General features: G+C 43.1%; 1 protein-coding gene across 1 annotated transcript; it reads right to left on the bottom strand.

The window, feature by feature from the left end:
- Nucleotides 1-10,803: 10,803 nt before the first annotated feature.
- kera (keratocan) lies at nt 10,804-21,330 on the bottom strand. The gene is made up of 2 exons (XM_078221133.1): nt 20,463-21,330; nt 10,804-10,976 (listed from the first exon to the last, which is right to left on the bottom strand). The coding sequence occupies exons 1-2, from the start codon at nt 21,328-21,330 to the stop codon at nt 10,804-10,806; spliced, it is 1,041 nt and encodes a 346-aa protein (XP_078077259.1).
- Nucleotides 21,331-22,093: the final 763 nt, after the last annotated feature.

Here is a 22,093-nt window from a genome sequence, read left to right as displayed (position 1 = left end):
TCTTAGGTGTCCAGATCACCAACAACCTGTCCTGGTCCCCCCATGCCGACACTATAGTTAAGAAAGCACACCACCGCCTCTACTTTCTCAGAAGACTAAGGAAATTTGGCATGTCCGCTACGACTCTCACCAACTTTTACAGATGCACCGTAGAAAGCATTCTTTCTGGTTGTGTCACGGCTTGGTATGGCTCCTGCTCAGTCCAAGACCGCAAGAAACTACGAAGAGTCGTGAACAAAACCCAATCCATCACTCAAACTAGCCTCCAATCCATTGACACTGTCTACATTTCCCGCTGCCTCGGAAAGGCAGCCATGTTTTAGTCTGGTAAACCTTCTCTGAACTGTTCCTTAATGCATTTACAGCTTTCCTCTAATAATTTTGATTAACCCAGGGACCCTCTCCATCCTTATGAAAATTCAGGGTGGTGACTTTCTGTCAACAGGCTGTTCCATTTGGCTAAACCTCTTTGCAGAAATGAGAGACCACACAACCTGAGGATCTCAATGTCCTGGGCAGTCAGTGGGACCAACACACAATGTGTTAAAACATTTTTACTGAGTATGGTGTTGTAAGCTATGTACTGTGTACAGAAAGGCAAGGCATGGGAAAGATAAAAAGGATGACGGAATGTCTGAAAGCCAATGTCCAATGTTGTGACGATCGGAAATATGTCAGATTGGGCACTTGTGTTTATGGGGAAGGGGACTGAATTCAAGACGGCAATGCAGTCTGATTAGAAGAGATTGAGGACAAAGTGCATTTTCCTGACCCTATGTTCTGCTATTATTTGAATGTATGTAGCACTGCTGCCTCACAGCGCCAGGGACTCAGGTTCGATTCCAGCCTTCGGTCACTGTCTGTGTGGAATTTGCACATTTTCCCTGTGTCTGCGTGGGTTTCCTCCGGGTGCTCCGGTTTCCTCCCACACTCCAAAGATGAGCGAGTTAGGTGGATTGGCCATGTTAAATTGTTCATTAGTGTCAGGGGGATTAGCAGGGTAAATATATGAGATTACAGGGATAGGGCCTGGGTGGGATCATCGTCGGTGCAGGCTCGATGGGCTGAATGGCCTCCTTCTGCACTCTAGGGATTCTATGATTTAGATATAGGTTGAAAGTGCGAGTTACATTTAACTACAGTTTGCTTTCCCCGATGATCTTCATGTTTCAGTCAGCTTGACATCAACATATTAAGCAAAAGGTTCTACAAACCACACTGGCACATCAGTATTTTACTTAATTCAAGGTTGGCAGCTTCTATCTTCACTCAATTCCCCCGCCCATTCAGGCTGCCAACTGTGGTCAAGCAGCTGGTTGACAACTTGCCCTGGGTCTCTGCCAGTGCTGCTTTATGCCAACCCTAAAGAGGTGTATAAGTTGTCCCTTGATGCCTCTTCTATTGGCGTTGTGGCCTCAGTTCAAAACATCCTCAGTGAGGCACCTGTCCATGTCCAGCCAATGTGCAATGTACCATACCACTTGGCACAATAAAAATAGATAGAACTGAATGTCTGCCTGAGCACTATCAGTACTTGCTCCATGTAAAGAGAGAATCTGAACTTCCCAGTTTAAATCCTTATATATGGAATCAGAGGAGGCTCCTATGGAGCAGTTGAAGCAAATGGGCACTTTCTGCACTGTATAATCTAGGTAAGTTTCAATGTAAGACCGACCACCCGTTTCCCATTCGATCCCCACCTACTGTCATCTTAACTGGGCCATTTTGTATAGGTAGCCAGCTTACTCTGTAGGAGCCTTGTTACAACATGCAAAGTGGGGCCCATGACATTTGGATGTCAACGCCACTGACCTCTGCAAATCCCAGCAGGAAGAAGGAGACCTTCTTAAGTTAATTCAAACATTTTCCTTTGTGACCAAGAGGAGCTGGAATTCCAACCAGGAAGGAAGGACAATGGAAGGACTTCCACATGGCTGTCCACCATGATGGCCCCGATTTTTCCCTGCCATTGCCTACCTAGCTTGCCTCTGGGACAAACAATTCTTGACCCACTCAAATCTGGCCAGCTGTCTCTTCACATCTGGCAGAAGGCTGGCAGGATGAATATGAGGTTAAAACAGCCCTGCCAACAAACTGATGACATCAGGCAAGATTGGTGCTCACTCGCTTTCCCCTGCTCACCCTAAAACCTGCTCCCATGCATTGATGCTACAGCCCACGGTAGCTGCAATAGCTGTATTAGTGAATCTTGATTTAAAACATACTGAAAGTTTGGCAATGCTGCGATACAGAGAGATTAGTTCCTTTTCAAACAGAGGAGCCTAAATAAAGCAGCAAAACTGAGTTAATTCCTAGATACCAATGCTTGTTTATGAAGGGAACGTTTGAAGAAGGTTAGAAATTTGCCACTTGTGCGGGGACTGTTTGTGCAGGGGTGAGGGTTTCACAATCTGCCCTGATCTAAGCAAGCTACTGTTACAGGAAGGAGCAGGATGGTATTTCAGGAACTGTTCAAAGGAACACAATCTATAGCATCAACAGATTACAGAGCGATAAGATGGGACACTAAATGGAAGGGTAACTTTCTGACCTTTCCAAGCTTCGTTACTTCAGACAGAAATTTGTTTGGAATGCAGGCCTGAATTTTCACCATTTGATCCTGGAGGAGACAAGGCTCTTCATTTAGAGCAGGAAGCCAAAGAATTACCTTCAGAATGAAAGATCTGCGTAACATTAACATTTTTCAGAATCATTGTTTTTGTGCAAAAGAGGAAACAAGCCTCCTGGCATTGAGATTTTTTTTCTTGATAATCCCAGGCAATGTTGTCATGGCCATAGTGGAAATTTGGGAATTCAGGCCTATTGTCATCATGCTGCCTAAGAACCCGTCCCCTATGCTGCTGGTTACATCTTTCCCCATTCCACTGAAAGTAGAAGCTGGTGGCAGGGACGCTGATGGGGTGAGGTTTCCCGTTCAATGTTAGGCACATCTCCCCCCTTGCTGCCTACTACTGGCCAGGCCCACCAGATATAAACGCTATCAACCTGAAACATCAAGCCGAGATTGTCCGGATCCTGATGTACGGATGCAGTTCCAGGTCAGGAACCTAGAAGTACGCGTGGCAGGATGTCAGTCCCGATCTACCCAATTAAGAATCTTTCTCCAGGAGCTCCATCTGATTGAAGATGGCAGGTGGACAAGAAACCAGAAGGCCCAATTAAAGGGTCCAAAGCTATGTCAGGCCAGCAGCTCTATGGGGAGAAATGGACACTGTTCGGAGGTGGCAACGGTGTCTCAATATGGAGGCACCCTTATTGCCTGCCATCACGATATAAATTGAAAAGCCCAAGGTTCTTGGGCCACCAGGTTAAAGGGGAAACCCATCCTATTTGGGGATGAGGCTGCCACCTTCACAGCTCCATCGTGGAGCCTCTGGCCTTCCACCAGGAGATCATCCAATTGAGCTGATGACCTTAGCATTGTAATTGAGGGTTGGGGGGGTGTCATTCTGATGTTGGCAAAATGTAAGTTCAGCTCAAAATGACACCTAAGTTGGCCCTAATTGGAATCTAGAACTAGGGAGCATTGTTTCAAAATTGCGAGTCTTCTGTTTAAGAAAATATGAGGAGGAGTTTCTTCTCTTAGAGAGTCATTAGTGTTTGGAATTCTCCCCCTCAGAGAACAATAGATGTCGGGTCATTGAATATATTCAAGGTTGAGTTTTACCAGGATGTTGCCTGGTATAGAGGCCATTAGCTATGAGGAGAGGTTGTAGAAACTTGGTTTGTTCTGACTTAAATGACGGAAGTTGAGGGGCGACCTGATAAAAGTCTACAAGATTATGAGGGGCATGGACAGAGTGGGTAGTCAGAAGCTTTTTCCCAGGGTGGAAGAGTCAATTACTAGGGGGCATAAGTTTAAGGTGCGAGGGGCAAGGTTTAAAGGCTCTATGGTACGAGGCAAGTTTTTACACAGAGGATAGTGAGTGCCTGAAACTCGCTGCCGGGGGAGGTAGTGGAAGCAGATACAATAGTGACTTTTAAGGGGCGTCTGGACAAATACAGGAATAGGATGGGAATGGAGGGATAGGGTCCCCGGAAGGGTAGGGGTTTTTAGTTCAGTCGGGCAGCATGGTCGGTGCAAGCTTGGAGGGCCAAAGGGCCTGTTCCTGTGTTGTAATTTTCTTTGTTCGTTGTTCTTTGAGTTGAACAGATTTTTAATTATGGCAAGGGAGTGGGGAGGTATGGGGAGGGAGGGCAGGGTGCGGGAAACAAAACAGTGGCGTCGAGGCCACATCAGATCAGCCTTTATCAAATGGTGGAGCAGATTTGAAGGGCTGAATGGTCTCATCCTGCTCCTATTTCTTGTGTTTTTATGGAACAGGCAATCAACCTTGGGAAAGTCCCACGGAGATGGGAACACATCAGTGAACTGTCCTGATGTGACCACCCACCACCACCACCTCTCCTCCCCCCCACCCCCTGCCAGATCCCAACCCAATCTCCACTGGTGCGAGAAAATCCAGGCTGGAACTCTATCTTTCCATAGATGCTTCCTGATCTGCTGAGAATTTCCAGCAGTTTCTGTTTTTATTCCACCAGATATGTGGGGGTACAGGGGGAATGTGGAATTGAGATAAAAGATCAGTCATGATCTTATTGAATGATGGAACAGGCTTGAGGTTCTCCTCTTGCTTCTAATTCTTACGTTCTAATAAAGTAGTGGTGACTGGAAGAGAAAGGCCTAACCAAGACATCCTTTCTTTCCAATTCAACCCCCATGCACTTATTCTTGTGGACTTTGCCTTCATTCTCGGATCCTTTTTGCCCTTTAAGGTGCCACACTGCCTCCCTGGTACTTCAGTGGTGATCTCACAGTTGCACAGTCCCATTCTCCTCTTCAATGTTGGTGAATCTTCACTTAGCCATGGTGGTGTCTGATGTAGCTTAGTTGATAATACTCTCTCTGAGTCCGAAGGAGATGGGTTCACGTCCCAATCAAGAACTTCTACCCATAATTCTGGCTCACACTCCCGTACAGTATTGAGGAAGTGCTGCACTGTTGGAGGTGCTGCCTTTTCAATGAGCAGTTCAACGCAGGCTCTATCTTCCCTCTCTGGTGGGGATCAAAGATTCCACTGCTCGAAGAAGAGCAGAGGAGTTCTTGTCTGGGCTAATATTTGACCCTCAAAAAACATCACAAAAAACAGATGATCTGATTATTGTTATATTTCTGTTTTGTGGAACCTTGGTGTGTGCAAATGTGACTGCTGTGTTTCTTACATATCAGCAATGACTACATTTCAAGAGTACTTCAGTCACAATAAATCATGTGGGGCCTGAACAGAGTAGATAGGGAGAAACAGTTCCTATTAGCAGAAGGGTTGTGAACCAGAGGGCTCCAATGAAAGATGAACGTCAAAAGAACCAATGGAAATACTGCTTAATGCAGCAAATAGTTGGGACCTGGAAAGCATAATCTGCAAAGGAGACAGATCTAATTGTGGCTTTTGAAAATGAATTTGGTAATCAAACTCCAATTTGGAATTTGGTAATCACCTGAAGATAATCGGTTTGCAGGGCTGTTGGGAAAGGGCTGGGGCAGTGAGATTAGCTGAGTTGCTCTTGCAAAAGGACGGCAAAAACATGATGGGTGGAGTGGTCTCCTTCTGTTCTGTAGCCATTCTAGGATTCCGTGTGCTTCTTATTCTTAATTCAGTGCACATTCACTGCATCGAGAGATTGCCAATTAAAGTGTCATCAAAGATTTCCAGTTAGTTAAACCAGTTAGGTTAACATGTTATTGAAAAATTACTGCAATCTATTATTAAAGAAGTAGTAACGGGTCATTTGGAAAGTCAAAACACAATCCATCAGAGTCAGCGTGGTTTTATGAAAGGTAAATTGTTTTTTGACTAATTTGCTGGAGTTCTTCGCAGGGTGGATAATGGGGATTCTGTAGATGTAATGTATCTGGCCTTCCAGAAGGCATTTGATGAGGCACCACACAAAAGGTTAATACACCAAGTAAGATCCCATGAGGTTGGGGGTAATGTATTAGCTTGGATAGAGGATTGGCTAAGGAATAGAAAACACAGAATGAGGATAAATGGGTCTTTTACTGGTTGGCAAGCTGTAACTAGTGGGGTACCACAGTGTTCAGTCCTCGAGCCCCAACTATTTACAATTTATAGTAATGACTTGAATGCAGGGATAGAATGTACGATAGTCAAATTTGCAGATGACACTAAAATAGGTGGGAAAGCAACTTGCAATGAGGAAATAAAAAAATTACAAATAGATATTAAGTTAAGTGAATGGGCAAAAAATTTGCCAGAAGGAATTTAACATGGACAAACGTGAGGTTATCCATTTTGGTAGGCATAAAAAAGCAATTTGTTATCTAAATGGAGAGAACTTCAAAATGCTTCAGTGCAGAGGGATCTGGGTGTCCTGCATGAAGCACAAAAGTTTAGAATGCCGGTGCAGCAGGTAATAAGGAAGGCAAATGGAATTTTGGCATTCTTTGCTAATGGAATCAAGTATAAAAGTAGGGCATTGGTGAGACTGCATCGGGAGTACTGCACACTGTTTTAGTCCCCTTACTTGAGGAAGGATGTAAATGCATTAGAGGCGGTTAAGAGAAGGTTCACTAGAATGATTCCAGGGGTGAAGGACTTGTTTTATGAAGAGAGATTGAGCAGTTTAGACCCATACTCGCTGGAGTTTAGAGGAATGAGAAGAGGTCTAATTGAAGTATATAAGATGCTAAAGGGGATTGATCGGGTGGATGTACAGCAGATGTTTTCCCTTGTTGGGCAGACTAGAATGAGAGGCCATAGTTTTAGGCTAAGGGGTAGAAGATTTAAAACAGAAATGAGGAGGAATTACTTCACACAAAGGGTTGTGAATCTGTGGAATTCTGTACCCCAGAGTGGACACTAAACAAATTTAAAGAGGAGATAGATAGATTTTTAATTAGTAGCAAGATGAGGGGTTCTGGGGAGCAGGCAGGAAGGTGGAGATGAGATCAGCCATGACCGTATTGAATGGCGGAGCAGGCTCAAGGAGTTGAATTGCCTACTCCTGCTCTTAGATCTTATGTTCTTATGTTTTGCAATGAAATATCCAAATATGTTGTTGTATCATGTCAGTTACCTTGTGAATGTCCAGTTAATTCAGCGAGCGCATAGTGCAAGATGGCATGTCTTGTGGGAGCTACGCCCATCATTTTCTTGTTTCAGGAGTCGGTCGTGGATTTATGCGATTGAGTTTGCAAGGTGAGCTAACGATCAACAAGGCTCCCAAGAAGTGGCATAAACTCCCAGCATTTCCCCCTCTATATATAGCACAATTCAAGTGTATACTAATGTGCCATTAATCCTTCACTGGGACATGTCCTCAATACTACATAGACATCTACTTACAAATCACAAAACTGTTTCCAATAAGAGTCAGTAAGCATTGAAGTAGAATACAAATTTGGCTAAAGGTCATTTGGCGCAATGGGTAGCATCCCTGCCTCTGAGCCAGAAGCTCTGGGTTTGAGTCCCACCCAGGACTTGATGGTCAAGGAAGGTATGTTCATAATGCGGTCAAATAGGTTGAGTATGTCAAGCTATAAATCCTTCCAAACACAGCAACGGATGGCAGTGAGAGTGGTGGAGATTCTTGGTCAGCCATGCTTGATGTGGAGTGGCGCCCCTCACACTATAAGCCCCATGGCGACAGACTAGCGACCTGTTCAGGGAATTACTAGCTATGGGAACAGATGAAAATCTGCCTTAAGTGCATGACTAGAAAATAGAAGAAACTCGGCTAAAAGACCTGTCCCCGGGGCCTAAGCAGTAGTATAATGCCAGAAGTTAATTATTTTGACCAAACAGCACAGGGAGAACTTTTGGACAAAATCACAATTTCAGATGTTTATCTGAAATTTTAGTCAGCTCATCCATAGGTCTTCCTCTTTCCACAAATTGTAATAAGTTAGACAGATACCATTTTCTTTGACATTTTATTATTCTTGCGATAATGTAAAAATGCTCCAGTAGCTTATTTATCGGAAATGGAAATAAATTAATTTTGTCCATGCATGTTTATTGTAAAGTTTTGCAATGCTGTAATAACGTACATATTACACAGCACTTTTCTATTATTACAAGCTTCTTAACTCTAAATTATTGCATAATAAAACACATTTGATGCATAAGGATCTAGTTAAACATAGACATGCCCTCTATCATGCTGTATAGGTTTCTCTACTGCGTCTAGGAATATAAAACAATTGTGTTTCAGAACATATTTTTGTGGTGCTTTAGCAGTATTATCAGATCACAATATGTCATTGTGTCATGTCAGTTCCCTTGTGAATGTCCAGTTAATTCAGTGAGCACATCGGTGGGGTCATTTTCCAAGATGGCATTTATGGCGGGAGCCTTGCCCATAGTTTCCATGCTTCGGGAGTCGGTTGTGGGCGTTACACGAGGTGAGCTGACAAGCACTGAGGCTCCCAGGCAGTGGTATAAACTTCCAGCATTTCTCCCTTTATATTTGGCACAATTCAAGTATGTACTAATGTGCTAATAATCTTTCACTGGGACCATTTGCTCAATACTACACAGACATCTGCTTGCAAATCACGAAAATGTTTCCACTTAGGGTCAGTAAGTATTTAAGGTCATTGGCAACAGAATTAAGATGGAGGAGGGTGAGTGAGAATTTTTGTTAAACGCATAGCACTGCCTCTATGGGTAGTGGGAGCAGATTCAATAGTAACTTTCAAGAAGGATCTATATACAAATTTGCAGGGCTATGGGAAAAGAGCAAGGGAGTGGAACTTAATTGGATAACTCTTTCAAAGAGTGGGCAGAGGCACGATGGACTGAATGACTACCTTCTGTTCTCCTCTCAGACGCCAGACTGACCTTCTGTCTACTTCTAGCATTTTATGGAATGGTATTATACATTTACAGAATTGAATTGTAATGTATAAACTTATTGATCAACTGAAAATGTTAAAACAGACAGTTTCTGTTTTTATTTTTTGCTTCTGTTTTGTAGTTAATTTTCTTTCATGATTTATTTTTTGAAATTACCATTTAGATTATTACAGCATATCACTGAATTCTAAGCCATTATGAAGGTTTAAGCTCAGTTCAATGACTGGTAAGACAGTCATGGTGTAGTCAGAATGGAGACAATGTCCAAAGGTGACTTGGTGCAGCTGGCTAATGGACAGGAATATACAGCATTGACGTAAAGAAGCTGTGAAGCGTTTGTCTGTAACTGGCAAGAGAAAAGGCAAGTTGGTAGTTTGGGAAAAACTTAGGCTGAAACCCACCACCTTGCCTGCCATGGACGGAAATCTCTGTTGGCCTTGGGCATGATTTTATGATCTCGCCCGAGCGAGACCATAAAATCCCACCCTTAAAGTCCTCACCAAGATACCAATCTTTATTTTTGTCTGTGGTTAGAAGCATTTGGAAAAACAGTAGGCTTTTCAATCTCTCAAACCTGCCCTGTCATCAAGTTAGATCTTGGTGAACCCACCGTTGGTGGTGATGGTAGCATAGTGGGAATATTGATAGACTAGTAATCCAGAGACTTAAGCAGATGTGCTTGGGTTTGAATCCCACTATGGCAGACAGTGGAATTCAGCAATATTTTAAATTTGGAACTAAAAACTGTAGTCTTAGTTGTGGTGACCATGAAACTATCATTGATTGTTTCACAGACCCATCAGGCTCACTAGTATCCTTTCGGGAAAGAAATCTGTTGTCTTACTCGGTCTGGCCTACATGCGAATCCAGACCCACAGCAAGATGGTTGACGTTTAACTGCTCCCAAGAGTAAATTAAGGATGGGCAACAAATTCTGGTCTTGCCAATAATGTCTACATCCCCTGAAGGAATATTAAAAATAATTCTGCCTTTGCTCTTTATCCTTTGACACCCTCCATAACACAAGGCTACTGATTTTGATGTTGAAAGTTCTAATCATACCCAAACACCCACAGCCTTTTGTGAGGAGATAGTTCTAGATTTCTTCCACTGACGTGGATTTCCAACATTTCCTGCTCGTGTTCCAGATTTCCAGTCTTTGTAGTCTTGCTTTGTATTTGGGATATATCCTGATGGCGCCTTAACAGGTGAAGTAACAATGCTCTGTAGATCAGAGGCAAATGATGATAGGGTAAAAAGCAAGTTATGTTGTTTTTGCTCTGAATGGAGTGTGTACAATACGGCTTAAAATTCCAAATTTGATTTTTACTATAACTAGAAAGATGTGTCAGAGATGACATAACCTTAACCTAAAATGTACCTTAAATGCATGCTTTGTAATCCCTCTATCAAACAATGAGCAGTTAATTCAACAGAGATAGGATCAACATATAATCTCAACACAGGGTAAATTCTGCTACCAGAAGTAATAGCAGACCGCACTTTAATCTGGTCAAGATATTTGAAATACTGTAGGTGTGAAAATGGACTGAAAAATATCAATTTTCCAATCCATACTTGTAGAGAGCCAAATACCTAACTACAAGTAAGGGCTTGGAAAATCTGCCCAAACAATTATACCAGGAGGTTGACTGTTCTTTTAGTGGCCAGAGATTTCATTTCAATTTAGTTCCTAACAGTATTTATTCCAAGCTAACACATTTGAATTTCTGCCAATGCTTTTTTGCCATTATTAGATTATTAATTGTCCCCTTTTTTTATCCAATTTAGAAGGTGTGCAACTAGGAATCATCTCAAACTGCAAGCACTAGACCAGCAAGACTTGCACTTCTTTTTTTTCCTCTCTCTCTCTGAACTGATTTGGAGAGCAGATCTTACTTGTTTAAATCACAATCCCAGTAAGAAGCCTAAAACACATCAAGAGCTCCAGTGGGATGGGAGGTTTGATTTCATTGCCATCGAGGCGTAGATAACGGAGGCGAGGCTGTTGGTCCTTTGCGAGCAGCAGGTCAACTGTGTTGACTGGTATGGGGCAGACCTGAGCTCCATTAATATCTGTGGGTTAAAAAGCAACACAGCTGTAGGTTAATTTTGTATTCAAGAGAAAAGCTAGGTTACCATTGAATTTACTTTCATTCTTGCCCTTCATTTTCAATGATGCTGAGAGATCTAAATATTTCAGCAGACCCAAGAAATGAGGCAGCAATTCCAACATCTGAATAGGTAGGCCCACTGTGCACATGATACTGGGCCTTGGGCCTCATTACCATGGAGATCAAAAAGCCTCCCAGCAATAAAATGATGAACAGCTCATTTCTGCCCACTATATTGGGGGCATAAGAGGACATTTAGCACCCAAAAAATATAAATGAATTTCCAGCCATGAATCTCTCATGATGAGGAAGACAATACTGGTTAGGAAGGGCTACTCATGATGGTGTTTAATGAGAGGCAGTTAAAGGGCAATGAGTTGAGTATCTCTAGTGCATTCTTTCAAATGGCATAATGGGGAGCCACTGGAGAGTGAACTAGACAGTTTGGAGGGGCTTAAAACTGAGATAAATTTGCCGGCTCCCTCCAGGGATATTGTAATGTTATGGATCACCAATTACCTGACTGTCTGACTTTGAGCATGTGCTGTGGATATCTCATTCACACAGGCCTTTAGAAAATCTCAGGAGAGGTGATGACACAGTGGAAATGTCACTGATTTGATTTGACTCATTATTGTCACATAAATTGGTATACAGTGAAAAATATTGTTTCTTGCGCGCTATACAGACAAAGCATACCATTCATAGAGAACACAGAGGAGAAAGAAACAAGAGAGTGCAGAATGTAGTGTTACAAACATAGCTAGGGTGTAAAGAAAGATCAACTTAATATAAGGTAGGTCCATTCAAAAGTCTGATGGCAGCAGGGAAGAAGCTGTTCTTGAGTCGGTTTGTACGTGACCTCAGACTTTTGTATCTTTTTCCCGACAGAAGAAGGTGGAAGAGAGAATGTCCCGGGTGCGTGGGGTCCTTGATTATGTTGCCTGCTTTTCCGAGGTAGTGAGAAGTGTAAACTGACTCAAATGGGCTAAATTCACAACCCTTTGTAGTTTCTTGTGATCTTGGTCAGACTGGACTGGTAATCCTAAAGGCCCAGGCTAATGCTGTGTGGGCATGGGTTCAAATCTCACCACAGCAGCTGCTGGAATTTAAATTCATTTAATAAATCTGGAATTAAATCTAGTCTCAGTAATGGTGGTCATCATGAAGCCATTGTTGATTGTCGTAAAATCCCATCTGGCTCATTCAGTGAAGGAAAACTATCCTTCTAGCCTGGCTTGGCCTACATGTGACTTCACGTCTGCAGTAAGGTGGTTGACTCTGAACTGCCCTTTGCAATGGCTAGTGACGCCCACATCCCATGAAAGAATGAATTTAAAAACGCATCCATTTATGAAGCTTTTTAGGTGCTATTGGTGTAATCGGACCTTGACTTTAATCTGGGTGAATTTTGGAGATTTGGATAACCTTGCAGGCATTCGATACACAGGCTCTTCATGAGGAAGGCACTTGTGGTTTACTCTGCACATGAACCTCAAAGCCTGATAATGCGAAACTTGACTATCGATCAGATTTGAGCAGTGGCACAGGCACAGCTTGTATTTAGAGGAAGATTAAAACTTTAATTTTATCTCCACTCTCCCGCAGGAGTGGGCTGAATGGTGAATGGTGGAGTGAGCAGTTTAAGATGACATTTCAGATTATCTTGAGCCATTTACGCTTCATGCAATCTTAACTGCTAGTGATAGCTGTCCGCCCAGACATCTTTGGGGAGGGGGGGATGTTGGTGGCAATGTTATGTTGGGGATGTTAATTAGAGAGGTAAAGCTGTGGTCCAATTACATTATTGTGATGGTCCATGACTTTAACTCTGGGTCTATGAAGGCTATACTGGCCCAAATCTAATCTCAATCTTCTCCAGTTCCTGCTCCCCACCTGGGGATCCAGTCAGAACCTGACCATTTTGGCCTGACATGTCCGTGGATCCTGCCCTAGGTTAAAATCAGGGCTATAGTGAGAGGTCATACAATACAGGCAAACATGCCAACAAGGTTAAAAATTGCCCCTTAGAGTCCTGAGATGCGTAGGTTAGAGGGATTAGTGGGTAAATATGTGGGGTAGGGCCTGGGTGGGATTGTGGTCGGTGCAGACTCGATGGGCCGAATGGCCTCCTTCTGCACTGTAGGGTTTCTATGATTTCTATGAAAATGATGACCACCAAAACTATGCAACTGAATTCATTTCATGCACCATTAGTTACACCTTAGAATCCATTGTTTTTAACAGTACAGAAAGGAAGGGATGCCAGTTGCTAGGTTCACCCAGTTAAACATTCAACACATGTTTACTTTTGCATTAAGTATGATGAATAGAAGAATGATTTTCCATATTGCAATGAGTTAAATAATAATCAGATTGGCAAATGGAAGGTAATGCATATGAATATCTTCTTCACTTCTCTGTCTAAGGGTAGAGTCTTGACCACCACCATGAGCAGGGCAAGGAGGCAGGTTTCAAATCCAACTGAAACAGGGACCAACTCTGTGTATAAGCACCAATCTGATCCACATCAGCCGGCCAACAACTCAGGCAATCTCTATGGCATCGTCCCTTCAATCGGCACACCATTCCAGGAGCTCCTCTGAATTTTTAAAATTAATTCATGGGATGTTGGGCATCACTGACTAGGCCAACATTTATTGCTCATCCCTAATTATCCTTGAGAAGGTGGTGTTGAGCTGCCTTCTTGAGCCACTGCAGTCCATATGGTGTAGGTACACCCACAGTGCTGTTTGGGAGGGAGTTCCAGGATTTTGACCCAGTGTTAGTGAAGAAACGGCAATGTATTTCCAAGTCAGGATGATGTACGGCTTGGAGGGGAACTTCCAGGTGATGGTGTTCTCGGGTATCTGCTGCTCTTGTCCTTCTATGGTAGCCAGCGTGGGTTTAGAAGGTGCTGCCAAAAGGAAACCTGGTGATTTCCTGCAGTGCATCTTGTAGATGTTACACACTGCTGCTACTATGCATTGGAGTGTGTGAATGTTTGTGGATGGGATGTCAATCAAGCAGGCTGCTTTGTTCAGGATGGTGTCAAACATCTTGAGTGTTGTTGGGGTTGCAATCATCTGGTCAAGTGGAGAGTATTCCATTACACTCCTGACTTATGCCTTTAGATGGTGGACAGGCTTTGGTGAGTCAGGGGATGAGTTAATCGCCGCAGGATTCTTAGCTGCTCTTGTAGCCACAGTATTTATATGGCTATTCCAGTTCAATTTTTGATCCAGAGTATTAGAAATAAGAGGAAGGCTTTCATAATGCAAAGAGATTTCTGGAAGTACGAATCACAGTTTGAAGAAAATAATGAGATTCACAGAGAAATTATTATTGAATTTAAGATTTCTGGGACCATCTCAAACAACAGCAAACTTTGCCCGCAGGTACATCTGTAATAAATAAAGGATATAAGAAAATTAGAATTGATGGACAAAGTTATTATTTGATCGGATAATTTTTCCATGTGTGGAGATCAGTCAGGAACTTTGCCTGTGGTGATATACTTCAGGATATTGCCGGCATTTTGTGCATCATCTTCAATAGATGCCATAAGGGCATTGCTGCTGCAATTTCACGCTTCAAGCTCTCAGCTGGCAGAGTTGGAATTGTCTCTCACATGTGTCTCTAACCCTGCAGGGGACAGTAACTTGCTTAAGTTTAGGCATCAGATTTGGAATGGTACAGCAATTGGGTACTACATAACTAACAATGGACATGATGATAAAGCGTTTGTGTCTATATTGTGCTAAAAAAAAATCTGAAGCAAGTGTTCCCAAAAATATGACTTCCTGTTGTTCCAATTTTTGATTAACACTTATACGTCACATTCCATATTAGCATTCATAATGGGAACTCCCTATTTACCCTCTCTCAATAGATGATTGTAATCCACAGGAAGACAGGAGCAGGAGTAGACTATTCAGCCCATCGAGCCTGCTCCGCCATTCACTACGATCATCCATTTCAATGCTCTTTTCCCACACTGTCCCTATCAAGGCACTATTCAGTAGTGACATTGTGGTAGCTCATTTGTCAGTCTCCCAGCTGTTTAGACACTAACACTGGAATGCTACCGCCCTGCCTGCCTTGGAATTGGAGTGGGTGAGGGACGACAACGGAAATGTCCATTGACCTGGGACGGGAATTTCCAGTCTTGCTCTAGTGAGGCTGTAAAATCCCGCCCTATGGGCAGGATTCTCCGATCTTGTCCATTCCCGCCCTGGTGCCAGTGAGAATGGAGAATTTTACACTCAGCCAAAACTCCATTCACTGCAGTGGCACTGCACAATCCCAGCCGCAGACAAGGTCAGAGGTTCCCAGCATATGTGTACATTCTTTGTCCTCCTGATTTCTGTCTATCAATCAAGGCTGATGCACTCATGCTGTACTGAGGAAATGCTACAATTTTGGAGTTCTGACTTTCAGATGTGATGTTTACCCAAATGCCCTTTCAAGTGGACCTAAAAGATCCCAAGGCAGTATTTTGAGGAAGAGCATTTTTTTCACAGAATCACAAAGTCATAGAGATATACAGCACAGAAACAGGCCCTTCGGCCTATCTCTTCCATGCTGACCAGTTTTCCTAAACTGAACTAATCCCATTTGCCTCTGTGTGGCCCATGTGCCTCTCAACCTTTCCTATCCATCTACCTGTCCAAATGTTTTTTAAATGTTGTAATTTTACCTGCTTCTACTACCTCCTCTGGCAGCTCATTCCACATACACATCACCCTCTGTGTGAAAAAGTTGCCCCTCAGATCCCTTTTAAATCTTTCTCCTCTCACATTAAACCTATGCCCTTTAGTTTTAGACTCCCCTACCCTGGAGAAAAGACCTTGGCCATTCACCTTATCTATGCCCCTGATGATTTTATAAACCACTATAAGGTCACCCCTCATTCTTCTATGCTCCAGGGAAAAAAGTCCGAGCCTGATAATTCAAACTTTCCAGTCCCGGTAACATCCTTGTAAATCTTTTTTGCACCCTTTCCAATTTAATAACATCCTTCCTATAGCAGGGTGACCAGAATAGTACACAGTATTCCAAATGTGGCCTTACCAATATCTTGTACAATTGTAACATAACATCCCAATTCCTGTACTCAGTGCTCTGACCGATGAAGGGAAGTGTGCCAAACGCCTTCTTCACCACCCTGTCTACCTGTGATGCCACTTTCAAGGAGCTATGTACCTGCACCCCAGGTTTCTCTGTTCGACAACACTCCCCAGGGCCCTAACATTAAGTCCTGCCCTGGTTTGTCCGACCAAAATGCAACGCCTTGTACTTATCTGAACTGAACTCCATCTGCCATTCCTTGGCCCACTGGCCCAATTGACCAAGATCCTGATGTAGTCTTAGATAACCTTCTTCACTGTCCACTCCGTTCCTATTTTGGTGTCATCCGCAAACTTACTGACTGTGCATCCTATATTCATATCCAAATCGTTTACCCTTCATAAACCCATGCTGACTCTAATGGATTGCATTTTGACTAAACATCCCGTTATTACTTCCTTTATAATGGATTTTAAAAATTTCCCAGCAACAGATGGTGTTAAGCTAATTGGCCTATAGTTTCCTACATTTTGCCTCCCTCCCTTTTTGAAATAAGACCTCTAGGTTCTTTTACTTCAATACCTTCGTAATAAAGGCCAACATGCCACCTGTTTTCCTAATTATTTTTTATACCTGAATGCTAACTTTGTGTCCCTTGTAGGGTACAATCAAACCCCTCTGAACATCACCATTTACAAGTTTCATGTCTTTTTTTAAAATTCTGCTTTGCCATTCTTACGATTAAGGCAAATCACCTCACACTTGCCCGCATTATACTCCTTCTGCCACCTTGTTGCCCATTCACTTAACCTGTCTTTCTGTTTTTGCAGCCTCCTCACAGGATGCATTCCCACCTAGCTTTGTATCACCAGCAAACTTTCAAAGACACTCTTTTTCTCCAAATAAAAGGTTCTGCAATGGTAACCTGTACGGGTCCTAGCCATGCCCACCTCACAATGGGATTCATTGAACATTTATTTTTCAATTCCTACACGGGGCGACTTCCCTCACCTCTTTTTTGACCATGTTGATGACTTTGTGTTCAGAGTCTTGCCACATGCTGCTTCCTGCTCTTGCTTTGAGCTGAAAATTTCTTCAACTTGGCTTCCAATTTCTACCCCATCCCATATCCATCTTTTCTCTTCTCTTCTTCAATTTTTTTTTGATTAAATCATGGGATTTGGGCAATGCAGATACGACACAGGATAATCTGTTGAATGTGCAGGCTGGTAGACTGGGTCTTTTTACAGTTCTGCTAAAAGGTCACTGACCTGAAACATTAACCCTTTCCCTCTCCACAAATGCTGCTGGGCCTGCTGAGCATTTCCAGCATTTTCTGTTTTTATTTCAGATTTTCAGTTGATTTTAGCGTCAGTACTTTACTTTACTTTTACAGTACTTTACCGTACTTTACTTTTATAAAGATTTTTGAGCTGCGTTTGTACAATTACATTTCTTTGTGTAGCACATGCAAGGCAGCAGTTTAACTTTGAAAGCTAATGAAACAGCATAAATAAAGTAAACTGTACACGTGATGGAACTGCATGAACTGAATGGAAATTAACTAGGGGAAGGTTCTCATTTTTATCTCCAGATTTTGATTACAAATCTCCGAATTAAGAAAGAATTGAAAGGTTATTAGAATGGCCTCTGAAGCACTGCTGGAACTTGGAAAATTGCTGCCCAATAGGAGTCACCATTATTTGATATAAAGGAAACAAAGACAGTGTTCCAATTCTCATCCCGCTCCTAGTGGTGTGCTAAGGCAGACTTTCATCAGTTTCCGTAACTGTAATTCCCGGAACAGGTCGCCACAGGCTTATAGCGTGAGGGAAGCCACTCCATATCAAGTATGGCTGACCAGGAATCTCTCCCGCTCTTACCACCAGCCATTGGCGTGTTTGGAAGGATTTGCGTGTTTGACCGCATAATGAACCTCCCTTAGCCGTCAAGTTCTGGAGTGGGACTCAAACCTGGAGCTTCTGGCTCAGAAGCAGGGACATTACCCATTGCACCACAAGACTTTTGTGCACTCTTTCTGTGTACTGGCCACTAATTATTCCTCAATCAACATTATTGAACAAAAAAAAATTATCTGTTCAAAACCTTCCCTTGCACACATAGGCTGCAGTGTTTCCTAAGCTATAACAGTGACTGGGCTTCAATTGGATGTAAAGTACTTTGGGTCATCCTGAGGTCATGAAAGTTGTTATATAAATGCAAATTGTTTTGTTTGGAACTCAGATCCTCAACCAGGGTCTGCCCTTCAAGGATTGCAGACATAGAGCATAAAATAGATAATACACCGAGTCCAGGCAGTTTTACCAACAAAGTCTCAAAGGAAGTGAAGACGGAAATGAATGAAGCTTTAAATGACATAATGTTGGCCCAGTAACATTAGGAAGTTGAAACAATTTTGAGAGGTCAAATGGATAATTATTGGAAAAGCTTTAGCATGTTAAAGAACATCCAACATTGCTTCACCAAGATTTCAAAGTATTCCAAGGACATCATTGATAATGGTGGGCAAGGCAAAGTAAATAAGATATATACTGTACTTGGAACTGTGGCCTGCTTTTGATAAAGTTTTACTCCAATGATTACAGTAAAAGACAAGGAATAGCCTCTCGCACAGGATTCAAAATTGTCTCGCAACATGCACCGAATTCTACCACCCCTCCCGCCACGGAATCTGAGCAGGTGAGGGACGGACAACGGAAATGTCTGTCGACCTCCAGCAGGAATTTCCGGTCTCGCTCGAGTGAGGCCATAAAATCCCACCTATGAAGTCAAGGATAGACAGAAACTCAAATGTAGGAGTAAAAAGGGAAGTCAGGTGGAATTCTTCTATCTAATAGATAATGAACTTGTGGAATGAGCTACCAAGTAGGACTGTTGGTTCATCCGGTGTAATTTTATGATTTATGAATGGAAAGTTCTGCAATGTCTACTGATCTTCATGTCCAAATTCTGATGATTTCTTACAGGAAATGGAGGTCGGGTCATTGAATATATTCAAGGCTCAGATTTTTGATCAACAAGGGTTATGGGAGCTGGCAGGAAGATGGATTTGAGGCTATGATCAGCCAAATCAGCCATAATCTTATTGAATGGCACAGTGGTTAGCATTGCTGCTTTCCAGTGCCAGGGACCTGGGTTCAATTCTGGCTTTGGGTGACTGTGTGGAGTTTGCACGTTCACCCCGTGTCTGCATGGGTTTCCTTCGGGTGCTCTGGTTTCCTTCCAAAGTCCAAAGCTGTGCAGGTTAGGCGGATTGGCCATGGTAAATGAGCGGGGTTACAAGGATAGGGTGGGGTTTGGACCTGTGTAAGATGCTCCTTCAGTGAGTCGTGCAGACCCAATGGGCTGAATGGCCGCTTTCTGCACTATAGGGATTCTATGGGCCTAATAGAACCATAGAACCATAGACCTAATGGTTTACTCCTGCTCCTCTTTCTTATGTTGATGAGTTCGCTCCCAGCAGACAAAGTTCTGCCTCAGAATTGCAACTTCATAACACCTAGAACATAGAACATTACAGCGCAGTACAGGCCCTTCGGCCCTCGATGTTGCGCCGACCAGTGGTACCAATCTAAAGCCCCTCTAATCTACACTATTCCAATATCATCCATATGTTTATCCAATAACCACTTGAACGCTCTCAACGTTGACGAGTCCACCACTGCTGCAGGCAGGGCATTCCACGCCCTTACTACTCTCTGAGTAAAGAACCTACCTCTAACATCTGTCCTATGTCTCTCACCCCTCAATTTAAAGCTATGTCCCCTCGTGCTAGCCAACACCATCCGAGGAAAAAGGCTCTCACTATCCACCCTATCTAATCCTCTGATCATCTTGTATGCCTCTATTAAGTCACCTCTTAACCTTCTTCTCTCTAACGAAAATAACCTCAAGCCCCTCAGCCTTTCCTCATACGACTTTCCCACCATACCAGGCAACATCCTGGTAAATCTCCTCTGCACCCTTTCCAACACTTCCACATCTTTCCTCTAATACGGCGACCAGAACTGTGCGCAATACTCCAAATGCGGCCGCACCAGAGTTTTGTACAGTTGCAGCATGACCTCCTGGTTCCGAAACTCAATCCCTCTACCAATGAAAGCTAACACACCGTACGCCTTCTTAACAACCCTGTCCTAAAATCTCATAGATACAAGAGCCAACAATTTGGTGATCTATTACTTCAAGTACCTAAGAGTTTGCAAAGCAACAGGACAACCATGATGAATAGCCTATCTGTCATATCTGCTCATTTCTGAACCACATTACTGTGACTTGCCCAGTTTGTGAATTATGCTTGAAATGCATTTGCTCTCATTCTCAAAACAATACAGCTTCATGATAACCAGTTACTTACTTTTGATTTTGTTGTGGTCAAGGTACAAGTGTTCAAGACTAAAATGGATGGGTGGGACTGAGGTGAGTTGGTTGTGCGACAGCTGCAAGTCTATTATGGACGACACGTTAAAAACGGTCTCAGGAATTCCAGTGTCAGAGATCTCATTATAATTCAGCCTGACAGAGGACAGCTTGGGCATGCTGCTGAAGTAGTCCTGTGGGATTGCCGTGATGGCGTTATTGTCCAAGAAGAGCTGCAGGGTTGAAGAGGGGAGCTGTGGGGGCATTGCCTTCAGGCCATTTTTGGCCAAATTGATCTGCATCAGAGCCTTCAGTCCTCGAAACGTGTTCGCCTCAATGGTAAAGTCCCTCAGGTTGTTCCCCTGCAGGTCAAGCACCATCAGCTTCCCTAGATTGGCGAAGGCTCCCTCAGGAATGCTGGAAATCTTGTTCCTGGCCAGGCGTAGGTGCTCTAGGCTACTGGGTAGGGGTGCAGGCACCGCCTCAAGATTATTATCATCAAAGTACAGGTAGAGCAGATTTTCCATCTTCTGAAAAAGACCCTTATCGATTTTGCTGCTTGTGATCTTGTTCTTATTTAAGTTTATCCAGCTCAAATGAGTTTTGTTCTTGAAGGACTTCTCTGAAAGTGCTTCAATGAAATTGTTTTGCATATATGCGTACAAGACCCTTGATGGTACTTTGGGCATCTCTTGGAGCTTTTGGCCGTCACAGTACAAGGCATTAGAAAAGTTAGGAGGGCACCGGCATTCTTTCGGGCATTCATAAAAATATTCCATGCGCTCTATATAGTTTGACATGTCCTGACACCAAGTGCCACTGCTCAGAAATAGAACAATTAGAACAGGCTGGACTGCAACTTTCATGTTTGCAATTACTCTGGAAAAGAAAAAGAGAAGGGAAAAAATCAATTGTTTCTTCACACTTTTTGTTCAGCATAACTCTATAATCATGAGAGGAATTTTATAAAGTTGCAGATACGTCAATTCTGCCCCACAGCTCATGATGGCTGGGGTGTTAAGACTAAAATCCTGTCTCCTCTTGCCTCTCTTCACTGCCCACCGAATCCTCCATCCCCCCAGTGATCAGGGAATTCATGTAATCTTCTAAAATAGAGAAAAGACTCAGCATTGTGGGTCCAGTGACAAAAAACACGGTGAAGGAATATTCTGGAAGGTTCCTGTTTGCCTACCCCTGATGACTGAAACAACCCCAGGTGATTAAATGGACCCAGTGTTCTCTCCAAAGCAGACATTGCCAAACATTTTTCTGGTGTGACGCCATTTTAATACCTCAGACTTTGTGTGGTCCCAGAGCGAAAATTTGGGGTTACGATAGCTGTTGAGCAGTGGGAGGGTGCTGTTCCAGTTGCTGAGTGGGGAGTAGGATAGGGGCGGGAGGCTTTAGTCCAAGACCAGGGGTTGGAGCGGAGGCAGGGGAGTTGGCGGAGGAACATAAGCTGAATTTTAGGGAAGCTGGTGAAAAGGCAGCATTTCTATGAAAAAGACTAACACCTACTCAGCAGCTGCAATCGGGCTTCAGAGCGCAGTGCATTAGGTCACGCCCACCAATAGAAAAAAATGTGAGGACTTAAAGGGACCTCACAGCTGTCAGACGTCAGTCCGAGTC

The sequence above is a fragment of the Mustelus asterias genome, chromosome 9 (genome assembly GCF_964213995.1).
Source record: "Mustelus asterias chromosome 9, sMusAst1.hap1.1, whole genome shotgun sequence".
Classification (NCBI taxonomy): domain Eukaryota; kingdom Metazoa; phylum Chordata; class Chondrichthyes; order Carcharhiniformes; family Triakidae; genus Mustelus; species Mustelus asterias.
Note: the sequence above shows the minus strand (reverse complement) of the source record. Positions and strands in the feature narration are given on the sequence as shown.

What these genes read in the sequence shown, in the direction of transcription:
- kera (XM_078221133.1), bottom strand. Translation starts at nt 21,330, where the DNA reads ATGAAAGTTGCAGTCCAGCCTGTTCTAATTGTTCTATTTCTGAGCAGT. An exon ending in TGACCACAACAAAATCAAAA is followed by an intron (nt 10,977 to 20,462) that starts GTAAGTAACTGG and finishes TTTAACCCACAG; the next exon opens with ATATTAATGGAGCTCAGGTC.